The sequence below is a fragment of the Schistocerca americana genome, chromosome 3 (genome assembly GCF_021461395.2).
Source record: "Schistocerca americana isolate TAMUIC-IGC-003095 chromosome 3, iqSchAmer2.1, whole genome shotgun sequence".
NCBI classification, from domain to species: domain Eukaryota; kingdom Metazoa; phylum Arthropoda; class Insecta; order Orthoptera; family Acrididae; genus Schistocerca; species Schistocerca americana.
In genome coordinates, this window is record NC_060121.1 from 315,418,572 (window position 1) to 315,432,822 (window position 14,251).

The 14,251-nt window shown below is 45.0% G+C and overlaps 1 protein-coding gene across 2 annotated transcripts in view; it reads left to right on the plus strand.

The window, feature by feature from the left end:
- LOC124605346 (collagen alpha-1(XVIII) chain-like) overlaps nucleotides 1-14,251 on the plus strand; it is a 650,709-nt gene that overhangs the window by 587,542 nt on the left and 48,916 nt on the right. For both annotated transcript variants that reach the window (XM_047136964.1, XM_047136965.1), the window contains exons 19-20: nucleotides 3,555-3,785; nucleotides 7,806-7,901. In XM_047136964.1, the coding sequence (XP_046992920.1) occupies nucleotides 3,555-3,785; nucleotides 7,806-7,901 (327 nt within the window). The remainder of the gene's footprint in view (nucleotides 1-3,554; nucleotides 3,786-7,805; nucleotides 7,902-14,251) is intronic.

Consider the following 14,251-nt stretch of genomic DNA (forward strand, 5'->3'; position numbering starts at 1 on the left):
AGCGCCATGTATAACAAAGCGAAAAAAGTGGTCTAACTAAAACATTCATATTTCTTTATGTACTACACGAATATGTAATAAAAATTGAGGTTCCTATTTTAAAAAACGCAGTTGATATCCGTTTGACCTATGGCAGCGTCATCTAGCGGGCCAACCATAGCGCTATCTGGTTTCCCCCTTCAAGCTATACGAGTTTTCTTCTGTGTAGTTTTTTCGTTTGATGCTTATTTCGTGAGATATTTGGCTCGGTCACTATCAATGGACCACCTTGTATGTGCGTGAGATTGACATATTACGCACTCATTTTACTTACTGTCTCTCTAGCAGAGTAACATGCGTTCTCGAACAAGATTTCAAAACACGTTAGGTGGATGTGCCCACGTCTCCCTCCTCTTCCCTCGCCTTCAATGTCCTGACAATAGTGGTTGTCACTCCAGGGTACGGTAATTCGCGCTCCGGTGTTAGGCGGCTGCAGTAGGGCAGAGCCGAGAAGAAACAAACGGCGCGGGCGAAAGCTTAAAAGTTATACTTTCAGAGAGTCATAACTACGTAGCATCATGTCATGGCCCAAGTTTTCTCGTGGGATCAGTTGCTGTGGTTGAGATCTTAGAGCCGGCCGAAGTGGCCGTGCGGTTAAAGACGCTGCAGTCTGGAACCGCAGGACCGCTACGGTCGCAGGTTCGAATCCTGCCTCGGGCATGGATGTTTGTGATGTCCTAGGTTTAACTAGTTCTAAGTTCTAGGGGACTAATGACCTCAGCAGTTGAGTCCCATAGTGCTCAGAGCCATTTGAACCAAGCCAATCTGCTGAAAACCACATCGCCTTCATGCCGAGAAAATGGTAGTAGCACGCAGATAAACTATGCAATGCAGTGGGCACTGGTTGCTTTCCCCTGGAGAAATACGTAATATGACCCCAACTTGTAACTGATGGTCCGCTACATCATAAGGTCTGGTAGCACCTGTCTGTCGTGAGCGAATGAACTCCGTAACAGCCCACTCTCTAGCTCTACGCAGTACGCATGTACGTCCATCACTTGTATGCATACAGAACCTACTCTCATCACTGAAGACGACAGAGCACCATTACACTCTCCGGTAAACTCTCCCACGACACCAGTGTAGCCGCGATTGACGGTGTCGTGGTGTCGATGACGTCGGTGGCTGCCTGGCCAGAGGCACACCCGATCGTAATCCTGCTGCAAGCAAGCGGTTCCCAATGATCCTCGGTGACACATCGGGTGCAACCTGTGTCAGAATTTCCAACCTCGATGACGTCTGGTCGGCCACTGCTTCTCGAACAATGCGGCAATCTTTTGCGTCTGTGCTATGCGGACGCCCAGAACCAGGTTTACAGGTGTGAAGCCGGTCGCTGTAACCGAGCGGTTCTAGGCGCTTCAGTCCGGAACCGCGCTGCTGCTACGGTCGCAGGTTCGAAACCTGCCTCGGGCATGGATGTGTGTGATGTCCTTAGGTTAGTCTAGGGGACTGATGACCTCAGATGTTAAGTCCCATAGTGCTTAGAGCCATTTGAACTATTTTTGAACAGGTGTGAAACTGTTCCACAAACCACTGCTGGAAGCAGCCACACACCACCGATACATCACGTCCAACACGTGCAGCAGTCCTCCGATGAGTCCGTATAGCTTTCTGCAGGTCCACAATGCGACCCAGTTCAAATGGCTGCAATTGTTCAGCAAGCATACTTACTCGGTGGGGTATGGTTGTAACTTAGAACGAATGTTGCAATCAGTTAATCCCTAAACTCAACGCAGTTACTGTCTGCAGAGAAAAAAATAGAGGGTGCACACACAAGCGTCACTACAACGTTTCAGTATGCACATAATATAACCTGATGCCACTGAACACAGTCCCTGAGGGTGCTGCATTTTTTCCGGCAGTGTAGCAGTGTATTTTGCTCGATTTTACATAGCTGAGTTATTTTTCTAGGTCACGTAGTCCTATGAAAGTGTATTTTCCTTGGTGTTCCTTGCGTATAATGAAAGTGATACACGGAGGTAGCAAAAGTCATGGACTACCTCCTAATATCGTGTCGGACCTGCTTTTGCTCGAGTAGTGCAGAAGCTTGACGTGGCATGGACACAACAAGCCGTTCCCTGCAGAAATATTGACCCATGTTGCGTCTATAGCCGTCAATAACTGCGAATGTCTCCAGTGTAGGATTTTGTACACGAACTAATCTTTCGATTATGCCCCTTAAATGTTCAGTGGGATTCACATCGGGCGAGCTGGGTGTCCAAACCATTGGCTCGAAATGTCCAGAATATTCTTCAAACTCGATCGCAAACAACTGTGGCCCGGTGACATGGCGCATTGTCATCCATAAAAATACCTGAATAGCTACAATGGTCTCCAAGTAGCCAACATCCAGTCCATTCCATGCAAACACAGTGCACATCATTATGCGTCCACGACCAGCTTAAACAGAGGCTTGACAACTTGGGTCAATGGCTTCGTAGTATCTGAACCACACTCGAACCTTACCATCAGCTCTTATCTTCTGAAATTAGGACTCGTCTGACCAGGCCACGGTTTTCCAGTCGTCTAGAAAAAATGGTTCAAATGGCTCTGAGCACTATGGGACTTAACAGCTATGGTCATCAGTCCCCCAGAACTTAGAACTACTTAAACCTAACTAACCTAAGGACATCACACAACACCCAGTCATTACGAGGCAGAGAAAATCCCTGACCCCGCCGGGAATCGAACCCGGGAACCCGGACGCGGGAAGCGAGAACGCTACCGCACGACCACGAGCTGCGGACCCAGTGGTCTAGAGTTCAATCGGTGTGGTAATGAGGGGAGTAGGCAATGTAGGTAGTTTCTTTTTCAGAATGAATTTAACATACACCCTTTTCCTTTACACAAGAACACAGGTTCCTTCACACTGTCGTAACGGACACGTTCGTCGTACGTTCCATATTGATTTGTGCATTTATTTCACTTAGTGTTGCTTGTCTGTTAGCACTGAAAACTCTATACAAACGCTGCTGCTCTCGGTCGTTAAGTGAAGGCTGTCAGCCACTGCGTTGTCCGTGGGGCGAGGTAATGCCTCAAATTGGTATTCTCGGCACCCTCTTGGCATCTTCAATCTCAGAATATGGCATTCCCTAACTATTTCCGAAATGGAATGTCCCATGCATCCAGCTCCAACTACCATTCCGGCTTCAAAGTCTGTTAATTCCCGTCTCGCGTCAGTAATAAAACCTTTTCACACGAATTACCTGAGTGGAACGACAGCTCCGCCAATTCACTGCCCTTTTATACCTTCTGTATGCGATACTACCGCCATCTGTATAAGAGTATATTGCTATCCCATGACTTTTGTCACCTACGTGTATTACAGCCTGGTGTCAGTGAACATTGAGGGTGCTGCATATCTTTCTGCCAGTGTATCATGTTCAATTTTACGTAGCTGAATGCTTTTTCTAGGTTATGAAGTCCTATGAAAGTGTCTTTCCCTTGGAGTTACTAATGTACATTGAAAGTGATGTATTGTGTAAGCTGCTGTGACGTGTACCTGCCTGTTGCAGGGTCCTCCGGGAGCGAAGGGAGACCGCGGGGACCGCGGGCTGCCGGGCGTCCCTGGAGAGGCCGGTCCCCGAGGAGAGCCCGGGCCTCCGGGCGCTGTGGCCGTGGCGGAGGGCGGCGCGCCGCAGCTAAAGGGCGACAAGGGCGCACCCGGCCGGCGGGGGCGGCGCGGCCTGCCCGGACCGCAGGGGCCGCCCGGACCCACGGGGCCAGCAGGGCCGCCCGGCATGGACGTAAGTACTGGCTACTGGCACTGTGATTTTTCGATATCCGTAACGTCTGTGAATGCTAACATTCGGTAACTGCGATTTTCAGTTGCGATTAGTCACAGTTTAAAATCATAGTTACCGAATTCACAACAAGTATCCCTCAGCAGCATTAAAATGGTGTTTACGTGGCTTATTACGGTAGATGTCACACTGCGATTAGTCGCAGTGATTAATAGCAGAAATCGTTTGTTAATGCTGTGGAGAGATGTAAGCATATCTACTAACTGGTGTTTTTGGACGGGTGAACTGTGTCAATGCAACGGAAGTGATATGCTCTCGCCTCCACTATGGAAACTTAGTATTTTAACAGTGTGTCATTGAAATCATTATGAGATGAACGGCATGATAAACAAGTCTGAAATACTCTGTGAGTCAATAATGAGAATTCCATTCTCCCCTTGCTGAAGCCATCTCGTACTCCAAAATTTTCTGCTGTGTAGTCGTTGATAAAAACTTGGTTATGTGTTTTAAGACTATTCTATAAAATTTTGAGAGTACTGCCAGATGACTGTAAGTTGCTGGTACGATATTTCAGCCCAGACTGTTCTTGCCATCTTCAGGTGAATACTGATGAGCAGTACACAAAGCTCTCCTATTTAAGATCCTGCACTTTGACGTAGAGCACACGTTTAATATTTGTTCTTAACGCACTTCATTTAACAGTAAACAGCAATTTTTTACCATTAATATACTACTTTATAATAATCTGCAATTTTTGCATCCTGTGCAATGTGTGAGCTATTTGTCCTACAGAAGAAATGAACAGGAAATTTAATGCAGTTTAATGTTGCACTGACAAACATTTTTGATATAATCAACAGTTTTGGAGTTATCCAAGAAAAACATAAAGAAGTGACCTCGAAACTCCCCACACTGACCCCCATCCCCCACGCCGTCGCGCTCACAGCTTTCCAGTGGGGATATTTGGAACGTTGTTCATGAAATTCCCTACTATCAGTCTACAAATATTTGAGACTACATGAATATTTTCTCTTATTCCACCTTTTCTTGGGTTTCGTTGACTGAGCTACCTGACCATTTCCCAAGTTCAGTGCCACATTTCAGATGCGTCCGACTGACTGCTCATGCAGGAATGCGTCACCTAGCTACGATTCATGTGTAGTCTCCCTTCAAACAGTGTGGAGTGCTTTGACCAGCGAGCCAAGTTATCTATTTTCTCTATGGACTATCACTCTTAAAGTAGGAAAATCTCTATCACCTACCTACCACGTACATCACGCTACCTACAGTAACAGCACATCAGACAAGAAGACAATTCCAGGTATCGTACATGTAACCAACAATATAATATTCTGAATCTGCAATATCTGTAAATGAGCTACACGTTTATTGTAAATTACGGTATATTTTGTTCTCTATTGTCAATAAATGTTTCGTTTTTAGTAGACGTGTAGTTGCCAACTTTTCTTGTATCTTTGTAAAACGGCTGATCTTTGTGGTCTCGGAATGATGAACACAAAAACGGGCTTGAAGATTCGAGTTTAGTTGTATCTTTTGGACATTTAACCTTCTCATAAGTATCCTTAAAAAGCATATACTTCTTTTTACGCTGTTGTACACCCTAGAAGAAAGGTTACTGACGACGCTTCTAATACGCCATGTTTTCTTAACTGAGATTATACAGGGTGTTACAAAGAGGTACGGCCAAATTTTCAGGAAACTTTCCTCACACACAAATAAAGAAAAGATGTTATGTGGGCATGTGTCCGGAAACGCTTAATTTCCATGTTAGAGCTCATTTTAGTTTCGTCAGTATGTACTGTACTTCCTCGATTCACCACCAGTTGGCCCAATTGAAGGAAGGTAATGTTGATTTCGGTGCTCGTGTTGACATGCGACTCATTGCTCTACAGTACTAGCATCAAGCACATCAGAACGTAGCATCAACAGGTTAGTGTTCATCACGAACGTGGTTTTACAGTCAGTGAAATGTTTACAAATGCGGAGTTGCAGATGCCCATTTGATGTATGGATTAGCACGGGGCAATAGCCGTGGCGCGGTACGTTTGTATCGAGACAGATTTCCAGAACGAAGGTGTCCCGACAGGAAGACGTTCGAAGCAATTGATCGGCGACTTAGGGAGTACGGAACATTCCAGCCTATGACTCGCGACTGGGGAAGACCTAGTACGGCGAGGACACCTGCAATGGACGAGACAAATCTTCGTGCAGTTGACGATAACCCTAATGTCAGCGTCAGAGAAGTTGCTGCTGTACAAGGTAACGTTGACCACGTCACTGTATGGAGAGTGCTACGGGAGAACCAGTTGTTTCCGTACCACGTACAGCGTGTGCAGGCACCATCAGCAGCTGATTGGCTTCCACAGGTACACTTCTGCGAATGGTTCATCCAACAATGTGTCAATCCTCATTTCAGTGCAAATGTTCTCTTTGCGGATGAGGTTTCATTCCAACGTGATCAAATTGTAAATTTTCACAATCAACATGTGTGGGCTGACGAGAATTCGCACGCAATTGTGCAATCACGTCATCAACACAGATTTTCTGTGAACGTTTGGGCAGGCATTGTTGGTGATGTCTTGATTGGGCCCCATGTTCTTCCACCTACGCTCAATGGAGCACGTTATCATGATTTCATACGTGATACTCTACCTGTGCTGCTAGAACATGTACCTTTACAAGTCCGACACAACATGTGGTTCATGCACGACGGAGCTCCTGCACATTTCAGTCGAAGCGTTCGTACCCTTCTCAACAACACATTAGGTGACCCATGGATTGGTCGAGGCGGACCAATTCCATGGCCTCCACGCTCTCCTGACCTCAACCCTCTTGACTTTCATTTATGGGGGCATTTGAAAGCTCTTGTCTACGCAACCCCGGTACCAAATGTAGAGACTGTTCGTGCTCGTATTGTGGACGGCTGTGATACAATACGCCATTCTCCAGGGCTGCATCAGCGCATCAGGGATTCCCTGCGACGGAGGGTGGATGCATGTATCCTCGCTAACGGAGGACATTTTGAACATTTCCTGTAACAAAGTGTTTGAAGTCACGCTGGTACGTTCTGTTGCTGTGTGTTTCCATTCCATGATTAATGTGATTTGAAGAGAAGTAATAAAATGAGCTCTAACATGGAAAGTAAGCGTTTCCGGACACATGTCCACATAACATATTTTCTTTCTTTGTGTGTGAGGAATGTTTCCTGAAAGTTTGGCCGTACCTTTTTGTAACACCCTGTATATAGCGCATATGGTGTAAATACGACAGGAACAGCAGCCCGTGGCCCGTGAAACAGAGTACCATATGTTACCCAAAAGTCGTACTTATGATACAAATCCACCTAAAAATGGACATATAATCATCTGAATCACGTAATCAAAAGTATAGTAAATGTTCTTAAAATCATGCTTCACAACTCTCATAAAAGACATTTTCTCGTAAACAGCCACCATAAGCCGCAACGAGTTTTAATTTGTATTATTCTGCAACTACTTTCAATCTTGAGTTCGTCATCTGGCAGAACTCAGGTACAGTACACAATAAATGTGACTGATTATGCTAATTTATAGTTTCAACTCATATTCATAAGGGTTACAATCTCAACCACAATGTTCGGATTAAAACCAACTGTGACAGGTAGCTTTATTGTCGTGGCTTATGTTTATTATTTTGGTCAGATAATGGTGCAGCAATCAAAGTGCTTTGGATATATTGCTGCTTAAAGCAGTGAAATACAATTTCGTTAAACGTTATCTTCACATTTCATAGTAAAGCAAAATAACACACTGAAAAATATGTTGCTGAACAGGGACCCTGCATTTCATCAGTGCTATCGGCTCCGTCAGTAATTAAATCCGAATTAATGCCTGTCAAATTACCAGTACAACCTCAACAGTTCCATTGCCTGCAACATTATACTCAAAGAGTAAAAGTGGATGAAGTTAGTCCTAAGTCCTGCAGCTCCGTGACGTCGTCGTCTCACTGTCTTTTGTGTTACAGGGATTTCCTGGACCTAAGGGCGACACTGGAGCTCCCGGGATACCCGGCCGTGACGGCGTCAAAGGCGACAGAGGAGAAAGCTGCGAAGCTCCCAAGGTGTGTACACGGCAGCGTCTTCCATTCAGTAGTGGCACAAATTCACTTTCTCTTGCATTTCGTTTTCATACTGCTGTCAGAACATGTGCAGCTACTTTTGGATCACTCTGTATACTGCTCATGTACTGCATATATTGTACTGTTAAATCACTAAGGATGTCTGGTTAAATACAGGAGGCCCTAATATTGCTAGACGGAATAAATAAATATTCTGGTACACTTTGAACAACACAGGATCTTGGAGCAATCGTCGAATAATCTCGCAGACAAGTCATTTCCGTTGCTCTGTTGGGTGACAAAACACACAAAGGCACAAAAATATTTTATTGTGAGAGCGACACGAAAAAACTCGAAATTCAGCAGAACTATCTACTGTACAATTACCCCGGAACATGGGTATGACGTATCCATCAAAATAAGAGTAAAATGTTAAATAAATTTTTGTATGAAATTGCTTTATTTCCAAGGTATATATCATAAGTGCGCCACAAGCAACACAAAATTGGTTCTTGGCGATTCAAAAGTAAATGTACACACTTCATGGGTGTAATGCATGAATCAAAATAAGCGTAAAATGTTAAATAAAGTTTTGTATGAAATTGCTTTATTTCCGAGTTATGCAGTAGGGTAGGGATCGCAAGTGCGCTACAAACAACACAAAATTGATTCTTCTCAGAAACCAACGTCAAGAAAGGAACTCGAAATTCAGCAGAACTACCTGCTGCAGATTTACGTGGAACATGTTGAAAATGATGTCCATATAGACGAAGATATTGACGTGCTCTGCGTTCTCGGAATCTTGCAAACTCCGGTCGTCCCATTCTGCACTATTGCGCAGCCATTTTCATTTGCAAATGTGGTATCACCGCTAGACACCACACTTGCTAGGTGGTAGCCTTTAAATCGGCCGCGGTCCATTAGTATACGTCGGACCCGCGTGTCGCCGCTGTCAGTGATTGCAGACCGAGCGCCGCCACACGGCAGGTCTAGAGAGACGTCCTAGCACTCGCCCCAGTTGTACAGCAGACTTTGCCAGAGATGGATCACTGACAAATACGCTCTCATTTGCCGAGACGATAGTTAGCATAGCCTTCAGCTACGTCATTTGCTACGACCTAGCAAGGCGCCATTACCAGTTTATATTGAGATTGTAATTATGTATCATCAAGAGCGATGTACACCAATTATGGATTAAAGTTAAGTATTCCAGCCGCAACGTACCTTATTGGCTATATTAATTACATTGTCCTGTTCCAGACCTCACGCCAGTTTGCGAGAGCTGAAACGCGTGCCTTTCGGCTTCCTCCAAACTCCGTGAATTGGCTCCTGCCAAATCACAACAGCAACAACATACACGAGGTAACTGAGAGGGCCCCAAAGGGAGAGGTCCAGCGGTCTAAGATCCGGAGATCTGGCGAGCCAAGTAACTAGTCCTGCTCGACCTAGCCACTTATCGGGTTAACCGACACTGAGATACTCTCTCGCCCCCGTCTGAAATTTGCAGGACCACTGTCATGCAAAAACCGTAACTTGTTTCCTGTAGCGAGGTGGAACATCACGAAGCACTCAGTTCGTGTCCCAGAAACTGTCGGTACACTACCAGTCAGGCGCTATGGAATACATTGCATTCCGTGTAACTGATTGTCCCCTATACCACGCCAAATGTTCATAGCAAAACGATGTTGATATCTTCATATTAAAGTTACCCAAGGATTTTGCTGTGCCCACACATGCATGGCGCTCGAGCATCCACTGAGAGAAATTCTTATGTCTACGGTAGTCGACAGGTGTCAGATCCTGCACCTTCTGCAGGCGAAATGGGTGCAAATCAAGCAAAGGCATTTCGTGCCAGAATCAACCGATCACTGTTGTTCAAAGTGGTTCAAATGGCTCTGAGCACTTCTGAGGTCATCAGTCCCCTAGAACTTAGAACTACTTAAACCTAACTAACCTAAGGACATTACACACATCCATACCCGAGGCAGGATTCGAACCTGCGACCGTAGCGGTTGTGCGGTTCCAGGCTGTAGTGCCTAGAACCGCTCGGCCACTCCGGCCGGCGATCAGTGTTGTACAAAGCAACATCAGTCGATATGCACGTGGACACGACACGCCAAAAGCCTGTACTGTCCCATGCTGTAACGCCTAACACAAATGATGTTATGCATCATAACTCGAAAATAAAGCAATTTCAGACACAACTTTAACACTTTACTCTCATTTTGATGCATACATTATACCCAATATGTATGTACAGCTACTTTTGAATATAATAATAAAAATAATAATATATGGTATTTCAGAAAATTCAGTCTCATTAACACGAAACTAATTTCTTGTTACGTTTGTACAGAAGCAGTATAAAAGGAATCATATCTTGAGAAGAAGCTGATTGGTCTTGAACAGATCAAGAAGTAATAGGGCTAGTTTAGCAGATAATATGGATGGATGGGATGGTAGGAAAATAAGGATAGTTTTGACAATGTGGCGGGATACTGGTTCGCTATTAGACAAAAGGAAGACAGCTGGGATATGCTGAGTGTAAAGTGTTTTGGATTAAACACAAGTTACTGGGTAGTTTCCTCCAATTCTGCAGCAATAGAATGATGATAGGTATCTGATATGAGGATAAGTGTGGAAAATGACAGTGACTAAGAAACCGCAGAGGAAGACAAACCGTGTGAAAAACGCACTGCCCATCCAATCGCATCCACCACAACTGAGCATAATAAAGGCTAGCATGATCAAATAATAGAATATTACACATATATTTTACGTAAGTATTCACAGACAACTTTTGACACAGTTGACAACCGCTGGGTGATTCAATGCTTCTTTAAGGACATTGTGCGGGTGCAACCTCGTTGAATGTAATCACATCCCTATAGAGTGTAGTGTGACCGCAATTTTTGCTCTGGTGTACAGGCTGGAACCCGCAGGGACTGTTCGAAATAATTTGACGAAATCTGAACGTGATCTGAATTAGAAAAGGATTTTAAGCTTTTTCACCCCTCATTTTTCGCATCCTACAGTTACATGTGCTCATGGAGGGGATGGTAAGGGGGGGGGGGGGAGGGGATGGGACGGTTATATTGATACGCACGTGAATAACGTGGCAGAGGGTCTCTCTAGGACCTCGATAGAGCTTACGTTTGGAGCATATTAAAAATGATGTTAGGAAGAATTCCGCTTACAACTAGTAAAACTGTATTTTTTTGTTAAAACACAACCAGTTTCGCGGTTTAAAGCTGCATCATCAGGTACAACCCGCACGGTAAAAAGCAAAGTACACATTCTTTGGATATTAAAATTAACAATGGAACGTCTCAAATATACTCACAGCATTAAAAGATCATAGTCATACTCATTGCTCCTAGTCAAAATTTATTATTCAGAGAATATTGTCAACACTATGGCGAACAAAAGGTAAAGAAGGCGTGCACCATTTTTTAAAGTTTGCCAGCATCTAAAAATAAAAGCGAAAATATTTTATGGTGAGCGGACGCTAAAAGTTTTCAAAAAGGAGCCGGATTGGCGATTAAAAAATTGTCATTGCTAACTTGGTCAGTCACGGCACAATGCAAATTACTGTGTTTTCCGCATAGTAAAAATGAAGCACGTCTTCTTTTCCTTTCGCTCGCCGTAGTATTGACGATATTCTCTGAACATTAATTTTGGCTAGGAGTGATGGATATGGTTATGACATTTTACCGTTGTGAGTATCTTTTAGACGTTCCTTTAATAGTTTTAATATCTACAAAATGTAGTGACACTGTCGTTGCCTTTTACCATGTGGGTTGCACCTCATGATCCAGCTTTAAGCCATGAAACCGGTTGTGTTTTAATAAACAACAATTTTACCAGCTGTAAGCGGAGTTCTAACACCATGCCTTTCAACAGCTGCAGTTGCCCAGAACACAAAAAGTTTGAACTTTAAAAGTGTCCCTATACAGAGACACACCTTCATCAATTCGTAGGGGCTGACACCCATCAAATTTCAGATGCAGCCAGCAAGTGTTAGTGCAGCGGCATAGCGCACTCAGCTCTTTATTTAATGAACAATCAGCTCATTCTACAGACAGCTCTCGCATGGTGTGGTGTGTTTCTGTCTCCTGCTATCGTCATTGCTTTCATGCATGGTAAGGACTCTCATCTCAGTGTAGATGAATTGGAATCTTTGTTTTGTTTTACAGAATTATGGTATGGAGACAGCTGTCTTGCACCAAGATTAGCTAACATGTTGATTGTCTGGAGATGTTAAGTCACAGTGATACATTGTAAACGTGCCAGGCATGTCACAGAGCATGGTAGGAACAGCTTTACGACAAAATTTGTAGACAGGCTTTACTATGCGACATTGAGGTCAGATCTGCCACCATTGCAGTACATCACATGACGATCACACTATTGGACAGCAGTTAGTCCGTGAGTGATGAGCAACTCTACAGCTTCTAGCTGATTGACTTGCTACTGTTCAAGTGGTGTCTACACAGGCAATTCAGCTATGGTTGCTGGAAATGTGCATGGGGGCTGGCGTCACGTGCTCTTCACAAATGAGTGACACTTCTCCAGAGAGGGACATGATGGCAGGATCCGCTTTGGAGTCGCAATGTGGAGGTGAGGAATCATCCAGACATCGTTTCCCCACAGACGACATTTTGGGGGAGAGGGGAACTGGCATAATTTGGGGAGGCATCAGGCTAAATAGGAATACGTCCCTTTTCGTTGAACCACATCCAGCACTGAACGCCCAGGACTACCAGGATGAGATAATGCAGATGCAAGTAATTCTAGAGGCTGCAGCAGTTAGCCTGTGCTTCATATTGATGCAGGGCAATGCTCAGTGTCACATCATCCAGGTCGTCTGAGATTGTTTCGACGCAGCAGGCATCCCAGCGATGAAGCGGTCTACCAACAGGCCTTACTTAAGCCGAATTGAACATGAGTGGGATTTCATGGGTAGAAGGCTAAGTTGCATAAATCCCAAGCCAGGAACAGTTGAGGAACTGGCTGATGTATTACAAAACATCTAGAACTACATCTCCCGGGCCTAGATCAGTTCAAAAATTGCTCTGAGCACTATCGATCTGAGGTCATCAGTCCCCCAGAACTTAGAACTACTTAAACCAAACTAACCTAAGGACATCACACACATCCATTCCCGAGGCAGGATTCGAATCTGCGACTGTAGGAGACGCGCGGTTCCAGACTGAAGCGCCTAGAACCGCTCGGCCACAGCGGCCGGCTAGATCAGTTCTTTTAACGGTAGATATAATCACTGTTATTCATGCTAGAGGTAGTCCCACCTGTTACTATTCATTCAAATCATTAAAACAATCATTAAAATCAAAATGTTTGTTTTCCTTTGTGCAGAAAATGATTTGATCATGAATGAGAACCTAACAGCTGAGTAGCGCTACATCGCTGTACTCGCATTTACTGGTTGCATGCGACATCTGATGGGTGTCGAAAGAGTTGCCTGTCCCGCTGGCGCCAAGGAATTGGTTTTATTTTATCGTATGGCTGGGGCCCCCCTTCGGGCACACTGTTCGCCGGGTGCCGGTCTTTCAATCTGACGCCACTTCGACGACCTGCAGTCGGTGAGGGTGAAAGGATGATAAGGACAGCACATCACCCAGTCCCTGGGCGGAGAAAATTCCCCGACCCAGCCGGGAATCGAATCCGCGGACAGAGGATTGACAATCCGTGTCGCTCACCATTCAGCTACCGGGAGCAGAGAAAGGAACTGGTGAGGTCTCTGAAAAGGGACATTTTTAAATCGTCCACAAAGGTGAGCAGGTGTCACCGAGGGTATTGCAGAATTGAGGTTCTTAGAGGTACCGTTTTCAGAACAATGTCACACCTCCCCTCCCCCCTTCCCGACACACACACCACTACCACCACCACCACCACCACCACCCGTGCTCACGCAACAGAAGGGTGCAAAACCGGGGAGATGAGGAAGCATTAACACTCTTGTCCGCTTCGGATCACGTTCAAATTTCGTCGAATGGTTTTGAACAACTCCTATTGTTTCCATTCTGTAGAGCATTCCGGAGGAGTGAGATCATGTTCAACGTGGTTGCAGCCCTACGATGTCCTTAGAGGACGGCTGAATCGTCCGGAGGTTGTCAGCAGTGTCAGAGGTTGTCAAGAACGTCGTCGTGTCTCACATCGCACTGCAAAGTGTCGTTTCCCACGGCGAAATGGGTGAAAATGAACGCCCCAATGGAAGGGGTGGCTTCCTTCACGCCTTTTATTACACCTCTGGAGGCCTTTTCTTGTTAGTTCTGAGCAGGGAAGAGTCCGAAATGTTTTGCTCGGACACCCTTAAGAAAACCGCTGGGCTT